At 39.6% G+C, this 23,721-nt stretch overlaps 1 protein-coding gene across 1 annotated transcript in view; it reads left to right on the forward strand.

Annotated features, from left to right (window-relative positions):
- The first annotated feature begins 2,475 nt into the window (after positions 1-2,475).
- The window catches only part of ATAD5 (ATPase family AAA domain containing 5), a 507,256-nt gene continuing 486,010 nt past the window's right edge, over positions 2,476-23,721 (forward strand). The window contains exons 1-5 of the mRNA XM_053721398.1: positions 2,476-2,679; positions 3,293-4,992; positions 7,781-7,868; positions 8,907-9,047; positions 9,781-9,916. Of these exons, the coding sequence (XP_053577373.1) occupies positions 2,629-2,679; positions 3,293-4,992; positions 7,781-7,868; positions 8,907-9,047; positions 9,781-9,916 (2,116 nt within the window). The 5' untranslated portion in view covers positions 2,476-2,628. The remainder of the gene's footprint in view (positions 2,680-3,292; positions 4,993-7,780; positions 7,869-8,906; positions 9,048-9,780; positions 9,917-23,721) is intronic.

Genomic DNA, 23,721 nt, shown 5'->3' on the forward strand with positions numbered 1-23,721 from the left:
ATCAGGGATGTTGAGGGCTAAGGGGGATCCTACACAGCAGAATATGGCTAAAAAAAAACAACAAAAACACCTTTTATTTTAGTACTCGCAGACTTTCTGCCAGTACATAAGATGGCGGGGACAATTTAGGGTGGGGGAGTAAAGAGCCGTTTGGGAGGGATCATGGGGTGTGATGTATCAGGTGGGAGGCTGATCTCTACACTACAGCTAAAATTAACCCCTTTTCTGCTAGACATAATACATGTGTGATGCGCAGCTGCATTTAGTGGCCTTCTAATTACCAAAAAGCAACGCCAAAGCAATATATGTCTGCTATTTTTGAACAAAGGGGATCCCAGCGAAGCATTTACAACCATTTATGCCATAATTACACAAGCTGTTTGTAAATAATTTCAGTGAGAAACCTAAAGTTTGTGAAAAAGTGAACAATTTTTTTTTTTTATGTGATCGCATTTGGCGATGAAATGGTGGCATGAAATATACCAAAATGGGCCTAGTTTAACCCTTTGAGTGCTAAGCACTTTCCCACCTGGGTGATAAGGTTTTTTAAAAGGTTTTTTTATTTTATATTTTTAAAAATATATATTTTTTTTAAACTTTTTTTGTATTTATTTCAGTTGGGAGAGTGCTAGTGATGGCTCTGAGCCGTCATTAGCACCAGAGTGGGAAACTCTGCGACGGTTTAGAGCCTTCATTAGCACTCAAGGGGTTAATACTTAAAGATGTCTTCTAAAAAAATATATATATATATATACACACACACATGTCAAGGGATATTTAGGGATTCCTGAAAGATATCAGTGTCCCAATGTAACTAGTGCCAATTTTGAAAAAAATGGTTTGGAAATAGCAAAGTGCTACTTGTATTTATGGCCCTATAACTTGCAAAATAAGCAAAGAACATGTAAACATTGGGTATTTCTAAACTCAGGACAAAATTTAGAAACTATTTAGCATGGGTGTTTTTTGGTGGTTGTAGATGTGCAAGATTTTGGGGGGGTCAAAGTTAGAAAATGTGTGTTTTTTTCCATCATAATTTTATAATTTGTTTTATAGCAAATTATAAGATATGATAAAAATAATGGTATCTTTAGAAAGTCCATTTAATAGTGAGAAAAACGGTACATGTGTGGGTACAGTAAATGAGTAAGAGGAAAATTACAGCTAAACAAACACCGCAAAAATAGCCATGGTCCCAAACGGATATAAAATGTGGTCATTAAGGGGTTAACAACTTTCCAATGTACTTTTATCCAATTTGCTTTATTATCGTATTTGTTGCAAAGCATACCTAGGTAGGCTCAGGAGCTGTGAGTTTGCTTCTGGTTGGTTGCTGAGCATATATGCTGCTTTCCATTGGCTTACTGGTGTGTCCAACTAGCTCAGAGTAGTGATGCACTGCTCTTTCAACAAAGGATACCAGAAAATGAAGCACATTTGATATCAGAAGTAAATTGGAAAGTTGTTTAAAAAAAATAATAAAAAAAAATGTATGCACTCGTTTAAAGAAATTTTTCTAACAAACTAATTTTTTTAATGAAGTATTGGTAAAATATGGGGAACGTATCATTGGGAAAAAAAAAAAATAGTACAATAGGACATAGCAACCGGTGTTTGTTCTTCCCAGAAATAGGTAATTGAGATATTCCAATTTCTCCAGTTTTTATGGGTAACGTCCTTTTTCTTTGTAATGAAAAGAAAATATGTGAAACAAATTCAAAATCTGTATAGACAACACAAATGTGCATACAACATATAATGGGTTATAAACATGATGGCTTTCAAAACAGTTTGCTACTTTTGTATCTCTGAAATCAAATATAAAGTAGCTATAGTGGTGCCATTTTTCAGTTTACCTTTAGACGAAAACCGGTTATTCAGGCCTATAAATGAACTATAATTATTGAGAATAAAATTAATATTTTTACAACGTATTACCATTCACGAACGTCATTCATCACACACTATACTTTTCTTATAGCTAAACATAATTCAAGCAGATGATTACCCTTTTAAAATACGAAAATAACAACGCAAACTATACTTTTTCTTCAGAATAATTTACCCACCTAATATATAAATACATAAGAGTAAATATTTAATTTTAGCACGTCATATCGCTACAAAACGTACTACAACACAAAACACAATTTGGCGCCAACAACAGACTGGCAAATGGCAGAGAAGTTACATTCGCCTCCTTCTCATTGAGACGTCTAGCCCAGAATTGGGCGCTAACCAATCGTAATGCTTGTTTTCGTTTTCTGGCGCGGAAGTAGCAAATTGCTAGTGAACAGGCACTCGCGCGCGTTCCCAGTGGTGCGTGCTCGCGTTTGTCTTGCAACGCGGGAAATATACATTTTTTTTATATTATTATTTTTTTTAACAATAATCCTGGGATTTACCGGCAGACGGTGCGAAAATAGGAGTCATTTAATTTCAACAGGGATTTCTTTGTTTACCAATTGTGTTTAGCCAAAAGGAATATTCGGTTTTGTTCTTGTTTCAGGGTTTCCAATGCCTTCTAGTCTGAGTCTTATAGTAATGGACTGCTTTTTTCTGAGGTAAGCGTTCTGACCTCAGGACAGCCCGAGTTAAACCGGCTGGCTCGCATGCGACCGTTTGACGATGGCTGGGGTTCTCACTATGTCTGCAACGGTAGAGGATTATAATATCCCGGTGAGTTTGTGTCTTGTCTTTAGTAAATTTACTGGTTACAGTCTATTTCAGTAGTGTAAGTATGGTTGTTATATATGACCTGTCATTTTAGATTTTAATTATTTGTTAAAGAATACATTTTGAAAACAATCGCTATCCTCGTAAACAAATAGTTTTCTTAACGTTCATAACCTTACTGAAGAATGTTATAGCAATGAACCATCTGTATACCCTGTTTTTTTGTATGTCACATATGTCATTTCCACTAGTCTGACTTCCTGACAGAGATATTGTAGCTACTATTCATAAGCATTAAGACTGCTTGGTTGTTATGGTAACAAGAAGCTATGGGTTTGATGGGGGAAAATAGGGAATTGTGTTGCTTACCAATGGTGTGTGTGGTTTATATAATTTAAGTACCCTGTATGTTTTTAATATATTCAGATAAAGTTTGTGTGTATGTAATATATATATATATATATATATATATATATATATATATATTATTTTTTTATTTTTTTTCCTTCAAATCCTTCTGTTGAGTTCAATCATAAACTACGCAATTATTGTTTTTCAGAGTCATTTCTGAATATTTTTAACAATATTTTTCGCTAATGTTCTTATGTTTTGTTAGCCATGCAAGAAATTGAGGAAAGATGAAGATCCTCCAAGCAAAACAATCACCAACTATTTTTCGCCAGTCTCAAGGAATACAGAGAAAGTATTTTCATCTCCTAGGTCAAGCAACATTACAGATTATTTTAAAAAGACATCTCCTGCAAGTTACAAAGAAAAGACAACATCTAGTAAGATAAAGTGTAATGTTGATAAACAGACAGAAGCAATCAATGAAATACAATTATCTCCAACCCTTGGGTCTTCAAAGGCAGCAAGCAAACTTAAAAAACGGGGAAAAAGAATTAATTTAAGTAGGAGGTTAAGTGACTTAAACCAAAAAAGTGAAACTGATGTCACTGGTGAAATTGACGACAATGAAAAAGATACAGTCGAGGATATTCATGAGATAACTAGTTTTATGGGTAGTGATACTGCTGCCTTGCTTGCAGAGATTTGTAGCAATAAAGAGGATCTGGACAATCAAGAGTATCCTGAAAAATCAATTTCCCAAACTGAAGATAGAATGGCTAAAAAATCTCAAACTGATAAAAAAAATTGCTCAAAAAGAAGGAAACGCAAGCGAGATCAAGATACAGAAGTGCACACAAATATTGAAATAAATGAGGAAATCGAAGACCCTGGTACTTTTTTAGAAAGCAAGAGTACACTTGGTGACTCAAGTTTGGATGTAAATGTAGGCGAATCATCTTGTGGAAATGATAGTGTAGAAATTGTATCATTTGAAGATTTTGTGAAAAGTCGTGAAGAAAAGGATGCTGATGACGATGTACCTGAGTGTTCGTTTAAAACAGATAACCAGGAAAATGCTGCTTCTGAGCTGAGTAATAAAGATTATTCACAAGAACCATCACCTAAAACTGTGACTGTGCATGCACAAGTTCATTTATCACCTCCACTTCATAATTCCTTTTTACAAAAGGATACAGCTCCCAAAAAGATTGCTGCAATCTTCATAAAGAAGAAAGATGAAAAAAAAATAGTAGAAATTTCATCCATTGTGCAGGAACCAGGAGATCAAATTATTCAGAAAAGAAAATCAAATGTAGTTATTTCAGAAGATGAGTTGGAATTAGCTGTACTTGAAACAGAAAATGTTGAAACTGTCAAACATAAGAGTACCACAGAAGAAAGGCAACAGTTTATGAAAGCATTTAAACAACCAACGGACGTGGTAAAAAATGGAGGAAAGAAGTGTCTTTCTAAACAGAAGGACTCGCATGACCAATCTAAAGAAGTTGGTCATGGGCCATGTACAGATCTTTCTGAAGAATCATCTGTAACTCTTGTGAATGAAGAATCTCAGGAAATTTTTAAAGAATGTAAACCAGGAAAAGCTAAGAAATTAAAGAGAACGGTGAAAGAGCAGCAAACTGCAAATCTAAACACTCCCATAGAGAAAAGCAGAAATAGAAAAAACTCGAAACCACCCAAAAACTCGGAGAGATGTAAACCGCTAAACACCAATGATAAGGAAGTATCAGAACCACCTGTGACTAGTGTTAGTCCTGGTTTAAGGAGGAGCTCTAGATACCAGAAATCGGAAAATTCAGCTGGAAAATCAGCAGCAAAATGTGTTTCTAATATTGAGGATCCAGTACAAATGTCAACACCCAAAGTGAAAACGTCTTCCAGAAAAAATGATATTTACAGAGTTGAAGTCCTATCTAATTCTCCTGAAGTACAAAGCCCAATAAGGTAATTGTTCTTTAAATTTTCACTTAAATATTTAATGAGACAAGTGCAAAAAAGAAAATGCTGTTATATGCAAGCAACAGTACAATAATTAAATGCTTTTTTTTTTTTTTTTTTTTTTTTTTACGCCTGCAAAGGATTTAAACGCATAGTAATAGTGCACTTCTGGGACCTAGCTGGACACTCAGTGAGCTAATGACAAGAGATGTCTAGCCACCAATCACCAGCTAGTTTCCAGTAGTGTATTTCTGCTCATGACTCTACATTGGTATGCTATTCAACAAACGATACCTAAAAAAAAAAAAGTCAATCTGATAATAGTAGTAAGCTGAAAAACTGTATGTTCTATGGAAAACACAAGTTTAATGTATACCTTTTTATGCCCCTTTGCTTGGAAGATCCTTCTTCAGTTTTATTTAAAGGGATACTAAACACACATTTTTTCTTTCAAGATTCAGATAGAGCATGAAATTTTAAGCAACTTTCTAATTTACTCCTATTTTCATTTTTTGTTCATTCTCTTGCTATCTCTATTTGAAAAGCAGGAATGTAAATCTTAGCAGCCAGCCCAGAGGCAGAACTTTTTTTTCATTTTGCAATGAGATTTTTTTTTGTGAAACATTTTCTGCAGTGTCTGAGGAGCCAGTGTTGCGTTCTTTGCCCTTACTCGGTGTGCATGAGGACAGGTTCATGTACATCCTCGCTGATGTCTGCTGTACGTTCCCACAGTGTCAGTCTGACTGGGAACCTGCTCTACTGTACTGCTGGGGTCTATATGCTTATTTTGGAGGGGCTGCTGCTCCATGCTTATACTGCTGATGTATATAATATTTTATGTGTGTATGTATGTGTGTGTGTGTGTATATATATATATATATATATATATATATATATATATATATATATATATATAGAAAACAACTCGTTGTGTAAACCATTTACAAATCTAGACTAGTCAGAAGACTTGCTTTTACCCCAGAAACTCTCTGATTACACTGTTTCCAATGCAGCAAAGGATTCTTGGTGAGATACGCAAATGAGGTTCACAATGACTCACTTTTTTACTTCTAACCTGCTTTTTAAGGCAGACTTCCCTTTACGCCATAGCATTGCCGCATTACACAGCTTCTAAGCTTAGCTAGGGGGTAGTACAGTGATTCAGACCAATCCCAGGACAGCTGTTTCGTGGTTGTTGCCACTCATTAGCTGGGAGTAGGTCGAATCACTGCTTGATAAAGTTGTTTTCTGGGGGAAATACAACAGCAGTTTAAAATATGGGGAGGCGAAAAGTGAGTTTAAAATCCTCCACTAAATCCAAAATGTGGAGAAAATAACTCATTGTGTAAACCAGCAACCTTTTTCAATGTCCCAGCCATCAACAGTGCTAAATTGGGAGCTTCTAAGTAAGTTTTTAAAAGGTTTTATATTGGATTTTTATAATCGGTACCTGTGCATATTCTTCTTTATATAAGTGTTTTATTGCATGCAATTATATGAAAATTGGTGTATACTGCCCCTTTTAACGAAATTAATTTACCAAAAAAATAAACGAGAGCCATGAATATACAGAATCTTGCTATATAATTAAAAAAACTAATCCTGTATTTAAAAAAAAAAATATTTTTTTTTTTAATCCACCCTGGCATTAAAGCAAGTCCTTTTAAGACTAGGGACCCTGCCCTTCTGTGTTTAACCCTGGCAAAGGGGTTAAACACAAAGCATTGTTCGGAACCTGTAGAGCACTGCTTGTTCCTAGCGGAAGCTGCTTCTGATCCAATCTCCAATGGTAGTTACACAGCTAGGTCGTGTGACTAGCACTGCTGATTGGGTCAGTGGCAGCTTCCACTCAGAACCAGCAGAGTTCTGTGGGTCCTGAGCGATACTTCTCTTATGTGTTTTAACCCTTTGCAGGGTTAAACACATTGAGGTGCAGGACCACTGCTTCCAGGGCTCTGGTGCAAAAAGGAATATAATACCAAAATGAAATGCACTCAGTTTCAAACCGGTGGTTGTTTAAATTGTAGTAACATTTTGGGGACATTCCCTCCTCCTTCACTTGTGTGGTATTTTGATGTATAAAAAACAAACAATTGCATACCAATCTGATAAGGGGTTTGTTTTAGATTACATTATAATAATGCAAAAAGGGGTCCCAGGTAAAAAAAAAAAAAAAATGTAGGAAATTCATATCTAGGAGACGTTATCACAGTTTTGCCAAGCAAATACCTGTATTTGTGCAAGCCAGAAAAATACTGGTTTGGGTACACTATTAGCTTGAAGCTCCTGTCTCTAAGAGGGAACAAAACTGCATGTTATTTACACCTATGTCTTTAAAGGGACAGTAAAGTCATATCAAAACTATTATGATTCAGAAAGAGCGTGCAATTTTAAACTGTCCAACTTACATTCTCTTGGTATCTTTTATATTGAAGAGTAAGGCTAGGTAGGTTCATAAGAGCTCAGGATTGTACTCTGACAGCAGTGTTTTACAACATTGTATAACAAAGCTACAAATAATAAGATACAGAGAGAAGCAAATTTGATAACAAGTCAATTGAATTTGCATGCTCCATCTGAATCATGAGAGTTTATTTTTGACTTTACTGTCCCTTTACTGAAGCTGTGCAGGCTTTAACATTAAAATTGTATGGTTTTCTTACATTTTGGTAATGTTGGTTGAAAGTGCGGTGATACTTATTAATGTGTCTGAAAAGCAACATTGTCAATTATCCTTTTAATTAGGCAATCCTTTATTTCATAAAAATATTTTTTTTTTGTTTTGTTTTTTAAGAATGAGATTTACAAGACTAAGTGCCAGACGTCGAGGAAGACCTAGTTCTTTATTGGAAGGTGAAGTGTTTACTCCTAGAAGTACAAAGGTAACCATGTTTAACACAAAACACACATGCTAATTATTAACTAAATACACTGCCTAATTCTATATATTTTTTTTCCTCCTGTGAAATATAAAAAGTAAAAGGAAAAGCGTGATCAGTATAAGGGAATTATGATTATAGACTTTGATGCTATGTGTTTTAATTTCAATGTAGATGCAGCTTTAGATGCATCTCTATGTAGTATTATTGCACCTGTTTTGATGTTTCTGCTGTTTGTGTGTTTGTGTCTTTTTAGTTTTAGTATATAAAATTGTACAACCTGTATTATCACAATTTCTGGCATAGAAAAGAAAATATAAATTTTATATTTATCTCGGCGTGCCATGCTCTAAAGTTGCCTCCATAACTCTGCTCTAGTCAACATCTGGCAACTACAACTCCCCATCTAGCCACATGACCAGAGCTGAGTTTGAGCTGAAGGTTTCCTCTGTAAGTAATCATATCTCTGCACTCTGTGTGCTGTCTAGGTCTCTATAGTGTCAGCCTGTCTGGGAACCCAGTGATGTTGGATCAGAGCAGTTTATCTGCCTCTTGAGACCCAGCAGTCTGTTCACTCGGTGACATCATACCAGTCTTTTCTTACCGCTTCCCTACAGTGTATAGGTGTGTATGTAGCTACTATTCCCTGTTTGCTTTGTAAAATATATGTTTTAAGGGGTTACGGTTCCTCTGAAACTACATATGTAAATACGTTTAGGAGATCTAAAAATGTATTCTTATACATACGCAGCTCTGGAAAAAAATTAGACCGCTGCAAAATTATCAGTTTCTCTGGTTTTGCAACTTATAGGTATGTGTTTGGGTGCCATGGTAAGTGGAGTTACCCATGGTGATAACAGCACCCTTAGCTGTGTGCCCATGCACATGACTACCAATGGACTGCACTGCAAACACTGTAATTGTGCATAGAGATTGGTAGGTTGCACCACTTTTCCTAAGGCTGCTGCATGCTGGGAAATGTATTTTAATAATAATAAACCATGACGTATATTATTTTTTTTTTTTTTTTTGTGTACCCAGGACACAGGCAGCACCAAGAAAATAAAGAAAGCTAAACAGCTCATTGAGAAAGCAAAGGCCATTCAACAAAATATATCAAAGACTGAGACTCCTAAGCGGCGGTCATCTAGACAACCTTCATTGAAAAAAAATATTTCAGAGGTAAGTTTGAGAACATGTCTTTGTTACAATATAAACTGCTTACATTTTTAATCTTGTTCTGTTGGAGATTTAACTCCTTTGTTCTCCTTTAGCACAAGACAAACTTGTTATATCCTATGCAAATCTTGGGTAAAAAGTGAAATAATTACTTCAAGGTATGATAAGTCTCAGCATCAAATATAGAAACATCTTACAACATGTTTATTTAACCCCTTTCTATGGGGGTGCCGTCTTCAATAGTGTGGTCTCATCACCAGCAAGACTGCGCTATCTTAGCAAGCATTCGGGAGGGAGGGTGTAATAGCGCAGTCTTGTCATTTGCATCAAGACCTGCGCTATTATAGCCAGAAATCCCTTAACGACCAGCTATGTACAGGGTACATTGCGGTCGTTAAGGGGTTAAAATGGATAGAAATGTAACCATTAAAATGTACAGAATAAAAAAAGAACTTCTAGGGGGCGCTCATTATCAATTGACTCATAAAAACATAATAACCTTATATTTAAAAAAAAAAAAAAAAAGTGAATCCTAATTATCAAATATATTGCTGTTAAAAATATACACCCCCCTCAATATGTATAAGCTGAATATATATCGCTAATATATTTACAAAAAAATTAAATATAACCAAAACATTAAAACATATATTTAGATTTTTTTGTAATATATTAGTGATATATATTCATTAAGAAAATACTCTAACAATTCTGTTGATATTTTATTTCACCACAGGATTGTGTTATTGTGGTTGAGAATTCACCAGATAAAAATGCCAGCAGCAAACAGATAACTGGAAAGAAAACTTTGAGGAGTTTAAATGATGTGCTTGGAAAGAGAGCTAAAGAAACAAAGTCTGTTGCGTCAGCTGGTAAGATGAGTAACACTATAAATATTTCCATTTTATATCCAACATAAATGCTAGTAGTGCAAAAAAGTATTGAATATTAAAAGGCTAGAGCTTTTTAAAGGTCGTTTGGTAGCTTTTGTTTTATATTGGACTTATCCCTATATATATTTTTTTTTGTTAGACTGTTTATTTATTGAAGACAATTCTTTTTACTTACTGTGAGTTTGACACACATTTAACGTTGCACTCCAGAATGACCCCTATTTTGTTTCAGACAAAGATGCTCTGTTATTGGTTCATAACGTACATACACTATATGGTCAATAGTAAGTGCACACCCGTACTAATTATTGAGTAGGTATTTCAGCCACACACATTGCTAACCTTTTCCTTAAAATCCCATACACCAAAATGAAATCTCCATAGACTAACATTGGCAGTGGGTCATACTAAAACATGGCACTGTTATAGCATGCAACTGTTGTCATCAGTACATTAAATTTGTGCCCTACTAGATCTGACCTAATGAGGTGTAAGTGCAGTTTTTGTGAAGTGAAAGCATCTAGGAGAAACATCAGCCCAGCTATAGAGTGACAGACTACACATTAAGAGCAGGGTCGCTAAGTTTTGAAGCACGTAGAGCATATAAAAATCACCTGTCCTCTATTGCATTACTCACTACTTAGTTTCAAAGTACCCCTGGAAACATCATCAGCACAATAACTGTGTATCAGGTGCTTCATGGAATGGGTTTCCATGGCCAAGGAACTGTACAAAAGCTTTCCAACATGCGCAATGCCAAGCTTTGTCTGGAGTGGTATTAAAGGGACATTAAACACCTGATGAAAATTGCTGAACCCTACTTTTTCTTATTAATAAAAATAATCACTGCTGCCTATTTTATCTGTTCCTCTTAGCCCAAACTTTTGAAGGAGATTGTTTTGAAATAGTGTTGAGGAAGTGCTTGATTTCCTATGTAAGCTGCCATATTGTAGCGTGCGTTACAGGGGCACAGTAGTCACATGGTCATGATGCAGTCATGTGATACACAAACCATATTGTCTATACATACACAGTACTTAGAGGAAGGAATCACATCTCTGCCTGCAGCGTGTGAGCTGCAGTGTCTGAAAACAGTTCTCAGTGAGGGTATAAATATATTTAATTTCCCAGTTAATGTATATAAAACATGTTATGCAGAAATTGAACTAAAATGCTTATAACTACGGCGCTTATGTTTTTAACTCCCCCCCCCCCGCACACACACACACAGTTTGTTTTTTCTTCTTAAACGCTGCCCGTAAAGTTTTATGCTCTAAGCTGAGCCGTTTTCTGTGTTATTATTGTAACTACTGACATGCTGAGGGGGAGAGGGAGGAGGAAGCTCTCACAGGACGCTGCATATAATTTGTGCAAAAGACTTCTTCTTTTCATGACCTCTCCTGAATGTAAATCACTAAGGACTGACACCCATCATAAGGAGACGTTTAGCAAGGATCGTATGCATTATCTAGCAGTGTCATCTACTCCTGTCACACCCTCTTCAGAAACACAGTCAAACTCGTGTGTAATCAGAGGGTGTGACAGGAGTAGATGACTCTGCTAGATAATGCATATGATCCTTACTATACGTCTCCTTATGCTGGGTGTCAGTCCTTAGTGATTTACATTCAGGAGAGGTCATGAAAAGAAGTCTTTTGAACAAATTATATTATGCAGCGTGCCGCCCGTGGGAGCTTCCTCCTCCCTCTCCCCCTCCCTCCCAGAGCATGTCAGTAGTTACAATAATAACACAGAAACGGCTCTGCTTAGAGCATAAAACTTTACGGCAGAGTTTAAGAAGAAGAAAAAAAACTGTGTGGGGGAGGAGTTAAAAACATAAGCACAGTAGTTATAAGCATTTTATTTCAATCTTGCTGCATAACATGTTTTATATACATTAACTGGGAAATTAAATATATTTATACCCTCACTGAGAAATAACTGTTTTCAGACACTGCAGCTCACACGCAGCAGGGAGAGATGTGATTCCTTCCTCTAAGTACTGTGTATGTATAGACAATATGGTTTGTGTATCACACGACTGCATCATGACCATGTGACTACTGTGCCCCTGTAACGCACGCTACAATATGGCAGCTTACATAGGAAATCAAGCACTGCCTCAACACTGTATTTCAAAACAATCTCCTTCAAAAGATTGGGCCAAGAGGAACAGATAAAATAGACAGCAGTGATTACTTTATTTTTTTTAATAAGAAGAAGTAGGTTTTGGGGATTATTAGAAGTCAGGTGTTAAGGGTCAATTTAAAGCACATCTCTACTGGACTTCTGGAGAGGTGGAAAAAAGTTCTCTGGAGTGAGGAATCATGGTATATATGGTAGTCTGATCGAAGAATCTGTTTGTGGTCGATGCCAGGAGAATACTATCTACTGGATTGCATAGTGCCTATTGTAAAGATTTGTGGAGGAGGGATAATGGTCTGGGGCTGTTTTTCAGAGTTTGGGCTAGGCCCGTTAGTTCCAGTGAAGGGTCATCATAATGCTACAAATTAAAACGACATTTCAGACCAGTGATGGCCAACTAGTGGTGCGTGGGCCACATGTTGTCCTCTCCACTAGTTTTTGTAGCCCTAGGAAAAAAGTGGAGCTGAAAATGTCAGTTTGTGTGGTCCCATGAAAAAGCAGAACTAAATATATATTTTTTTGAGGACTGGTTAGTGAGCAAACACACAAGCCATCTGAAGGGTAGATCAGCAGATAGAGGGTACCCTGCGCAACATTACTTAAATCTGGCTTTGTGGCACTAGACATTTTTAGGAAATATATTGTTTGTGTGTTTTTAATATCCATAAATTAATATGCGATCCTTAAGGCTTATAAAATATTTATCTGCTGCCCCCACTTGATTTATACAATTAGATGCTTTCAATTTTGTGGCAACAATTTGGGGAAGCCCGTTCTTGTTCCAGAATAACTTTGCCCCTGTGTGCAAAGCATGGTTCTAGTGTGGAAGAACTCGAGTGGCCTGCACTGAGCCCTAATTTTAACGTATCAATGAATAAACAAAAAGTTTGGGAAAAGATTTGTTGGGAGAGTGACCACAGCTACGGTAACCACAACAAAACTGCTGAGAAATAATCTTCCACACAACTCAAACACAGCTCGTTTGTAGTCCGTATTGGGATGTGTTGTAACAGCCCACAGGATCAAAGCCCTGTAAGGTTTCCCCACCCAGACAGGGACAAATGTTGCTACACTCCCACCGCTTCTTAAAGGCAATGATTCAAACGATTCAACTGTTCAAAAGCATCAAAAGCTGTAATAATAAGCTGTGGAATACTCAGTTCATATAAGCACATACCTTCCGTCTACTACCGGACTTGTTTGGGCAATCCCTTGGAGCCGTTTCAAACAGTACCGCTCACCTCCGTGTATCCAATGCCTCTGTCCGTGTTTACGGTTTTGTGCAATGTCCCAAGTGGACTCCACTGTAGATGCGGCTGGTAGCTCCTCTTCCCGTAGACGTCCCTGGCGATGTGCGTGCTTTGCAGTCAGGACTCCGTGTATACCCGGCACCTGTGCTCACTCGAAAAGGAAGGCCACTTGTAGCAAACAATGAAAAAAATGAGAGGAGCACAGGCAGCGGTATAATGCAAATAAAAAGTAAATTTATTACACAAGTCGTGCAGTAGCTCAATATGAGTGAAAAAAGCAAACAATGAAAAAAATGAGAGGAGCACAGGCAGCGGTATAATGCAAATAAAAAGTAAATTTATTACACAAGTCTACAGCTTGTCAGATAAGATTTTTGTACAGTTACTAACCCCGGGGCGTTTGTTTCTCCCCTCACATTGTGTCCATGTTTGTTTACTTGTCATATACCTGCTTGTCTACAGCTTGTCAGATAAGATTTTTGTACAGTTACTAACCCCTGGGTGTTTGGTTCTCCCCTCACACTGTGTCTGTTCATGTTTGTTTACTTGTCATACAAACGTGTATTTTTTCACTCATGTCGCACAACTGCGCGACTTGTGTAATAAATTTACTTTTTATTTGCTTTATACCGCTGCCTGTGCACCTAATTTTTTTCATTGTTTGCCCTAATTTTAACCCCTTTGAACACCTTTGGGATTAATTGGAATGCTGATTGCTAGACAGACCCTCTTGTTCAAGATCAGTGCCTTCTTCTCAAATGCTCTTTTGGGTGAATGGGCACAGATTCTTACAAACACTCAAATCTTGTGGAAAGCCTTCCCAGAAGAGTGGCAGTTAGGACCAATTCCATATTGTCCATGGTTTTGGATTGGTTGTCCATCAAGCTCATATAGGTGTGATAGTTATAGGTCATACTTTTGGTCATATAGTTGTATGCCTCCACTCTGATTTTGTTCACTTGCTGTATCCCTATTTGGAGCACCTCCGTTTGGGTTAAACATCTTAGGAAACTGATTTTGTTTAAAAATCAGTTGGTCTCCAACAAAATACTTAATAATTTTTTACTGGTGTGTCATTTTGAAATGCAAACTATTTTAAGCAATTATGTTAAATATTTTTCTGCTCAAAAAAGGTTAAGCTTAAGCCTTTTATTTGTTTTGAAACTAGCATGGTGCATGTTTCTGCATTACTTCTAAGGAATGGGAGAGACCAGGTATTCCCTTCTCTCCTTCTCCTATTTTCAAGAAAATGTTCCCTATAGCTGACACTGTCAGGGAAACTTGGCAAACGGTTCCTAAGGTGGAGGGGGATTTTTCCACTTTGGCCAAACTAACTACTATTCCTAATGAGGATAGTTGTGCCTTCAAGGACCCCATGGATAAGAAGTTGGAGGGTCTACTGAAAAAGATCTATGTTCACCAGGATCTGCTATTGCAACCATCCGCTTGCATTGCTACGGTCACCAGTGCGGCAACATATTGGTTTGATGCTCTTGCGGAATCTCTTAAGACCGAGACTTCTTTAGAGGAAATCCAGGATCGGATTAAAGCACTGAAATTAGCAAACTCTTTCATAACAGATGCCTCTCTGCAAATTACTAAATTGGCAGCTAATTTAGTAGGGAAACTTGGCAAACGGTTCCTAAGGTGGAGGGGGATATTTCCACCTTGGCCAAACTAACTACTATTCCTATTGAGGATAGTTGTGCCTTCAAGGACCCCATGGATAAGAAGTTGGAGGGTCTACTGAAAAAGATCTATGTTCACCAGGATCTGCTATTGCAACCATCCGCTTGCATTGCTACGGTCACCAGTGCGGCAACTTATTGGTTTGATGCTCTTGCGGAATCTCTTAAGACTGAGACTTCTTTAGAGGAAATCCAGGATCGGATTAAAGCTCTGAAATTAGCAAACTCTTTCATAACAAATGCTTCTCTGCAAATTACTAAATTGGCAGCTAAAAGTTCAGGGTTTTCTATCCTAGCCCGCAGGGCCTTATGGTTGAAGCCTTGGTCTGCGGATGTATCATCCAAATCTAAGCTCCTGGCTATTCCTTACAAGGGAAAGACCTTGTTTGGGCCTGGATTGAAGGAAATTATTTCTGACATCACGGGAGGCAAGGGTCTTCTCCTTCCTCAAGATAAAAGAAACAAGCAGAAAGGACAACAGAGTAATTTTCGTTCCTTTCGAAATTTAAAGGGAAATTCCTTCTCTTTTTCCTGTAAACAGGAAGGAAACTATTTGCAATCCAAGTCAACTTGGAGACCCAATCACTCTTGGAACAAAGGTAAACAATCCAAGAAACCTGCTGCTGATTCAGCATGAAGGGTTTGCCCCTGATCCGGGACCGGATCTGGTAGGGGGCAGACTTTCCTTCTTCATACAGGCTTGGGTGCGGGATGTTCTGGATCCCTGGGCTATAGAGATAGTATCTCAGGGATACAAACTGGAGTTCAGAAATTATTCTCCCCGAGGAAGATTTCTTGTTTCAAGATTATCTGCAGACCAGATAAAAAAAGGCGTTCTTACATTATGTAAGAGACCGCTCCTCCATGGGAGTAATTTGTCCCGTTCCTGTACAGGAACACGGAACACGGGCAGGGTTTTTATTCAAATCTGTTTGTAGTTCCCAAAAAGGAGGGAACTTTCAGACCTATCCTAGACCTCAAGATTCTAAACAAGTTTCTCAGAGTTCCATCATTCAAGATGGAAACTATTCGTTCCATTGATCCAGGAGGGTCAATTTATGACAACAGTGGATTTAAAGGACGCATATCTTCATGTTCCTATACACAGAGATCATTACAAGTTTCTAAGGTTTGCCTTTCTGGACGAACACTTTCAGTTCGTTGCTCTTCCTTTTGGTCTGGACACGGCGCCCAGAATTTTCACAAAGGTTCTGGGGTCTCTGCTGGCAGTTCTAAGACAGCCGGGCATTGCGGTGGCGCCTTATCTGGACGATATTCTTATCCAGGCGTTATCTTGTCAACAAGCAAGGTCCCATACCGACATTGTGCTATCCTTCCTGAGAACTCACGGGTGGAAGGTAAATTTGGAAAAAAGTTCTTTAATTCCAAAAACAAGGGTGACCTTCTTGGGAACTCTAATCGATTCTATATCCATGACAATTTTTCTGACAGAGGTCAGAAAATCAAAGATTCTGGTTACATGTCAAGCCCTTCAGTCCACTCCTCAGCCATCAGTGGCTCAGTGCATGGAGGTAATCGGATTGATGGTGGCGGCAATGGACATCATACCGTTTGCTCGGTTTCACCTCAGGCCGCTGCAGTTAAGCATGCTCAGGCAGTGGAATGGGGATTTGTCTCCTCGAATAACCCTGGAACAGGAGACGAGGGGCTCTCTTCAATGGTGGTCGTCTCTGGATCATCTTTCCCATGGGACTTGCTTTCGCAGACCTTCATGGGTGATTGTGACAACGGACGCAAGGCTTTTGGGATGGGGAGCAGTCTGGGGCTCTCTAAAGGCTCAGGGAGTATGGAGTCTCTTCTTCCTATCAACATCCTAGAGCTAAGGACGATTTTCAATGTTCTTCGGGCCTGGCCTCGGCTTCGGCCCAGTTCATTAATCATCAGGGGGGAACGAGGAGTTCCTTAGCGATGACCGAAGTAGCCAAGATAATCCGGTGGGCGGAGGCCCATTCTTGCCATCTATCCGCGATTCACATCCCAGGGGTGGACAACTGGGAGGCGGATTTTCTGAGCAGGCAGATTTTCTGAGCAGGCAAACTTTTCATCCGGGAGAGTGGGAACTCCATCCGGAAATATTCTCCAGCCTGGAGTTGGATCTCATGGCATTTCGTCAGAATGCCAAGCTCCCGAGATACGGGTCCAGTTCCTTGGTTCTTCAGCCTAGCAAGCAGTTCCTTGGTTCTTCAGCCTAGCATATCTATCCCCCCCCCCCAGTTTGCTCTTCTCCCCCGGGTTATTTCTCGGATCAAACAGGAGAAGGCATCAGTGATCCTCATCGCTCCTGCGTGGCCTCGCAGGATTTGGTATGCCGTTCTGGTGGACATGTCATCCCTGCCACCTTGGAAACTTCCATTGAGGAAGGACCTTCTCATTCAAGTACCATTCCTTCACCCAAATCTAGCTTCTCTGAAAAGCTGACTGCTTGGCTATTGAACGCTTAATCCTATCCAAGCGGGGTTTCTCTGATTCGGTCATAGAAACCTTAATTCAGGCGCGTAAACCTGTAACTAGAAGGATTTACCACAAGATATGGCGTAAATATCTTTATTGGTGTGAATCCAAGGGCTAATCATGGAGTAGAGTTAGGATTCCCAGGATTTTGTATTTTCTCCAAGAAGGATTGGAGAAGGGTTTATCGGCAAGTTTCCTAAAGGGTCAGATCCCTGCCTTATCTATTTTGTTACACAAGCGTCTGGCAGATGTCCCAGATGTTCAATCTTTTTGTCAGGCTTTGGTTAGAATCAGGCCTGTGTTTAAACCAATTGCTCCTCCATGGAGTCTGAATTTAGTTCTAAAAGTTCTTCTAGTAGCTCCATTTGAGCCTATGCATTCCTTAGATATTAAGTTGTTATCTTGGAAGGTTTTGTTTCTTGTTGCCATCTCTTCAGCTCGAAGAGTGTCTGAGCTTTCGGCATTGCAATATAATTCACCTTACCTTATTTTTCATTCGGATAAGGTAGTTTTACGTACTAAACTTGGTTTTCTTCCTAAGGTTGTTTCTGACAGGAACATTAGTCAGAAGATTGTTGTTTCTTCCTTGTGTCCTAATCCTCCTTCTCAAAAGGAACGTCTTTTGCACAATTTGGACGTGGTTCGTGCTTTGAAGTTTTATTTGCAAGCGACTAAGGACTTTCGTCAGTCGTCCTCTTTATCGTTTTCTCTGTGTGATCTGCGTTCTTATCGCAGAAAATGAAGAGTCTTTGCAGAAAGAACGGCAGTGGAAAAATTTTTTTGCCTGCAATTTTAATTTCTGCCTGCGGGTGTCACTGTTCCGTTCTATCTCAATGGAAATATTTGCTACGTTCCTCTCTTTTCAATTAACTCTCACTTCCTGATCTCCAGTGCTGTACAGGGTAACAGCACATTGCAGAAAAGGTGAGTCAGGGCTTAACACATGTCTTCTAGGAGTGTAGGAGTCAACCAAAATACTTAGACACATTTTTTTATTTATTATTCTTTAATAAAAGTGTGTGTGTGTTTATGTTGTGTGTGTTTGTTTTGTATATGTTGTGTCTGTGTATGGTGTGTGTGTATATGGTGTGTGTGTGTATGGTGTGTGTGTGTATGGTGTGTGCGTTGGTTTGTGTGTGCGTTGGTTTGTGTGTGCGTTGGTTTGTGTGTGCGTTGGTTTGTGTGTGCGTTGGAGTGTGTGTATGGAGTGTGTGTGTATGGAGTGTGTGTGTATGGAGTGTGTGTGTATGGAGTGTGTGTGTATGGAGTGTGTGTGTATGGAGTGTGTGTGTATGGAGTGTGTGTGTATGGAGTGTGTGTGTATGGAGTGTGTGTGTATGGAGTGTGTGTGTATGGAGTGTGTGTGTATGGAGTGTGTGTGTATGGAGTGTGTGTGTATGGAGTGTGTGTGTATGGTGTGTGTGTGTATGGTGTGTGTGTGTGTGTGTGTGTGTGTGTGTATGGTGTGTGTGTGTGTGTGTGTGTGTGTAGAGTGTGTGTGTGTGTGTGTATGGAGTGTGTGTGTGTGTGTGTATGGAGTGTGTGTATATATGGTGTATACACTGGCTGTACATGAACCTGTCCTCATGCACACCGAGTAAGGGCAACAAACACAGCAACACCAGCTTCTTAAAGACACTGCAGAAAAATTTTCACTAAAAAAAATCTCATCGCAGAAAATGAAAAAAAGTTCTGCCCCTGGGTCTCTGGGAAATGTAAGGGTCAGAAAGCTACGGCTACCTCTTTCTTTTTGGCTGAAGAGTATCATCCGTTTTGCATATGAGACTGCTGGACAGCAGCCTCCTGAAAAAATTACGGCTCATTCCACTATGGCGGTTGCTTCCTCATGGGCATTAAAAAAATTAAGCGTCTGTAGAACAGAATTGCAAAGCTGCAACTTGGTCTTCTCTTGATACTTTTTCTAAATTTTAAAAATTTTATACTTTTGCCTCTGCTGAGGCTGTTTTTGGGAGAAAGGTTCTTCAAGCAGTGGTGCCTTCTGTTTAGGTTTCCTGTCTTGTCCCTCCCTTATCATCCGTTTACTCTAGCTTTGGTATTGTATCCCACAAGTAAGGATGAAATCCGTGGACTCATCGTGTCTTTAAAAATAAAATAAAATTTATGCTTACCTGATAAATTTGTTTCTTTTTAGACATGATGAGTCCACGGCCCGCCCTGTTCTCTGAGACAGGTTATTTATTTTTGTAAACTTCAGACACCTCTGCACTTTGGCTTTTCCTTTCTCTTCCTAACTTTGGTCGAATGACTGGAGTGGGAGGGAAGGGAGGAGCTATATAGCAGCTCTGCTGTGGTGCTCTTTGCCGCCTCCTGCTGACCAGGAGGTGTAATCCCACAAGTAAGGATGAAATCCGTGGACTCATCGTGTCTAAAAAGAAACAAATTTATCAGGTAAGCATACATTTTTCTTTTTTTTTCTCACGGGTCTCTGTGAGGAGTGGCTTCCTCTCATGCCCGTGTGAGCTGTCCTCCTGCCGGACAGCCAGAGTTGCAGGTAAATGCCATTTTCTTATTTTTGTGGGAAAAAGAACACTGGCACTAAAGCAGAATAAACTGCACTTTATTTGGGACTAAGCTCCTGTATTAACAAACAGGACTCAGAAAGCAGCACTGTTGCTTAGAGAGGTAATTCAGTAACACGTGGGTTAGAATCACTGGTGGCTCAGTAGGTTTTATTTTTTCACTGTGAATCCGATTAGGGAACAGATGGGTGAATTACGTGTCTCAGTTTAGGAATTAGACTATCTACTAAGACATTTAACGGAACAGAGTTCCGATCGATATTTTGTTTTATGGCTGCTAGGACTGCCTCTGACATACAGAAGAGCGGCCGATCCTTCTCTGTGGCGGTATTGCTTGCTAAAAGCGCACAGTTTTCACTGTTGTGGTGCAGCTTATAGTGAATCACGTTATTCCTCTGCTGAGATCATCTGGAACTGATACGTTCAGGGAACAGAGTCGTTTTCTATTCCGGAGTGCAGAGGGGGCAGGTAGGCACCTCCCAGTAATAACGCTGAGGTGTAGAGGTGTTTTTGTCCTCGTCTGATTTCTCCGTTTAGGGAGGTATTGGCATTAATTTGACATACAAATAAATTGGGCAATTAAAAGATTATATTATATAGTCCTGTCTGACAGTCTTTGATTATTTTGGGAACGAATGTTCTTAAAGGAACAGTGTTAAAAAAATTTTTTTGTTTGTTGTATGTGCTGTCAATTTTAATTACAATATGGACCAAGAGTTTGTGCCTTCTGCTGAATGCAAGCTTTTTCTAGATAACCAAATTAAACCTCCTTTGCTCCTTTGTTCTTCTTGTATTCAAAGAACATTAATGTATAAAGATAGACTTTTTATTGCTGAGCCACCACTCAGGTTGATGCTGGTCAGCCAATGCCGCAGCTTTCTCTTTAAACGTCCCAAGCGTTAACGTCACATGCAGTGCCCTGCAGTTCCTTGCAATCTCCTGGAGGCATCTTTTTGTATGCAGAAATTGCTGCCCAGGTATCCTCGACGGTATCTGAGGCATTAGCTGCCATTCCCATGCTACAGGGAAGACGCAAGAGGAAAATTATAGAATCAGATAGTAAGGTTTCTGATCCAGTCCCGACTAACCAAGTTGCTCTTTCTCATAAGTCTAAAGAGGAAGATACGTCGGTAGCTTCTGAGGGTGAGATCTCAGATTCGGATATTATAATTCCTTCTTCTGATGCTGAAGTTGTATCCATTAGATTTAAGCTTGAACACATTGCCCGGGAATGGGAGAGACCTGGAATTCCTTTTTCCCTGTTTCCGGTTTTTAGACGGATGTTTCCGGTTGCTGACTCCATTACAGAGTCTTGGCAGATGGTGTCCAAGGTGGAAGGGGCGATTTCTACTCTGGCTAAGAGAACTACTGTTCCTATTGAGGATAGCTGCTCTTTCTAGGACCCAATGGACAAGAAGCTGGAGGCTTACTTGAAAAAGATGTATATTGATCAAGGTCTCCAATGGCAACCTGCGGTATGTATCGTTATCGTGACAAGTGTGGCAGCTTATTGGTTTGACGAATTGACTGAGTCTCTTCAAGCAGAGACTCCTTTTGGAGGAGATCCAGGATAGGATTAAGGCCCTTAAGTTAGCCAATTCCTTTATTACTGACGCTTCACTGCAGGTCATTAAATTGGGAGCCAAAATATCTGGTTTCGCGATATTGGCGCGTAGAGCGTTATGGTTGAAATCTTGGTCAGCAGATGTTTCATCTAAGTCTAAGCTTTTGGCGATTCCTTACAAGAGTAAGACCTTGTTTAGACCGGGTTTGGCAGAAATTATTACCGATATCACGGGTAGTAAAGGGTCTTTTCTGCCACAAGATAAGAAAAATAGGCCGAAAGGACGTTAGAGTAATTTTCGTTCCTTTCGTAACTTCAGAGTTAAGTCTTCCCCCTCCACTGCCAAGCAGGAACAGTCCAAACCTTCTTGGAAACCCAGTCAGTCTTGGAACAAGAGGAAGCAATCTAAGAAGCCCGCAGCTGAGTCTAAGTCAGCATAAAGGGGTTGCCCCCAAACCGGGATCGGATCAAGTGGGGGGCAGACTTTCTCAGTTTCATCAAGCATGGGTGCGAGATGTCCCAGATCCGTGGGCCCTTGACCTAGTATCACAGGGTTACAAATTAGAATTTAAGACTTTTCCTTCCAGGGGCAGGTTCCACCTCTAAAGATTATCTGCAGACCAGATAAAAAGAGAGGCGTTCTTGAAATGTGTACATGATCTTTCCTACCTGGGAGTGATAGCTCCAGTCCCAGTACAGGAACAGGGTCTAGGGTTCTACTCCAATCTGTTCGTGGTTTCCTAAAAAAGAGGGAACTTTCAGACCTATTCTAGATCTAAAGTGTCTAAACAAGTTACTCAGAGTGCCGTCCTTCAAGATGGAAACTATCCATTCCATTCTTCCTTTAGTGCAAGAGTTCATGATGACCATAGACCTGAAGGATGCGTACCTCCATGTTCCCATTCACAGGGATCATCACAAATTTCTGAGATTTGCCTTTCTGGACAAAGCTTTCAGTTTGTGGCTCTTTCATTTGGCCTTGCCACAGCTCCCAGAATTTTCTCAAAGGTTCTGGGGGCTCTTTTAGCAGTGATTCGTTCTTGGGGAATTGCTGTGGCGCCTTATCGGGACGACATTCTGGTTCAGGCGCCATTTTTTTTTTCAACTAGCAAAATCTCACACAGAGATTTTGTTTTTTCTTCGTTCCCACGGATGGAAGGTGAATTTGGAAAAAAGATTCCTTGTTCCGGCTACAAGGGTGGTCTTCTTAGGAACCATTATAGATTCCCTATCAATGAAAATATTTCTGACGGAAGTCAGAAGAGCCAAGATTCTTTCCTCTTGTCCATCTCTACACTCTGCTGTACGGCCATCAGTGGCCAAATGTATGGAGGTTTAATTGTCTGATGGTGTCTTCCATGGACATAGTTCCCTTTGCTTGATTCCATTTGAGAGCTCCACAGTTATGTATGCTCAGTCAATGGAATGGGGATTATGCAGATCTGTCTCAGAAGATAGTTCTTGATCAGTCGACGAGAGACTCTCTCCTGTGGTGGCTGTCTCAGGGGAACATGCTTTTGGAGACCATCCTGGGTGATTGTGACCACGGACGCCAGCCTGATGGGCTGGGGAGCAGTCTGGGACTCGTTGAAGGCGCAAGGACTTTGGTCTTGGGAGGAATCTGCTCTCCCCATAAACATATTGGAGTTGAGAGTAATCTTCAATGCCTTGATGGCTTCTCCAGGTTAATCATCAAATGGGGTGTACCGGAGTTAGATCTGAAGGCGTCTTGACAGAACGCCAAGCTTCCAAAGAACGGTTCAAGGTCAAGGGATCCTCAGGCCTTCCTGATAGATGCTCTGGCAGTTTCTTGGAACATCAGGTTGGCATACCTATTTCCTTTGTTTGCTCTCCTTCCACGAGTCATTGCTCGTATCAAGCAAGAGAGAATCTGTGATTCTAATAGCTCCGGCGTGGCCTCAAAGGATCTGGTATGCAGACTTGGTGGCGATGTCGTCTCTCCCTCCTTGGAGACTTCCTCTAAGGAAGGACCTACTACTTCAAGGTCCTTTCCTTCATCAAATCTCGTTTCTCTGAAGCTGACTGCTTGGACTGCTTAATTCTGTCTGTATGGATTTTCTGAGTCGGTCACTGAGACCATGATTCAGGCTCATAAGCCTGTTAC

This window comes from Bombina bombina, chromosome 1, assembly GCF_027579735.1.
Source record: "Bombina bombina isolate aBomBom1 chromosome 1, aBomBom1.pri, whole genome shotgun sequence".
Lineage (NCBI taxonomy): Eukaryota > Metazoa > Chordata > Amphibia > Anura > Bombinatoridae > Bombina > Bombina bombina.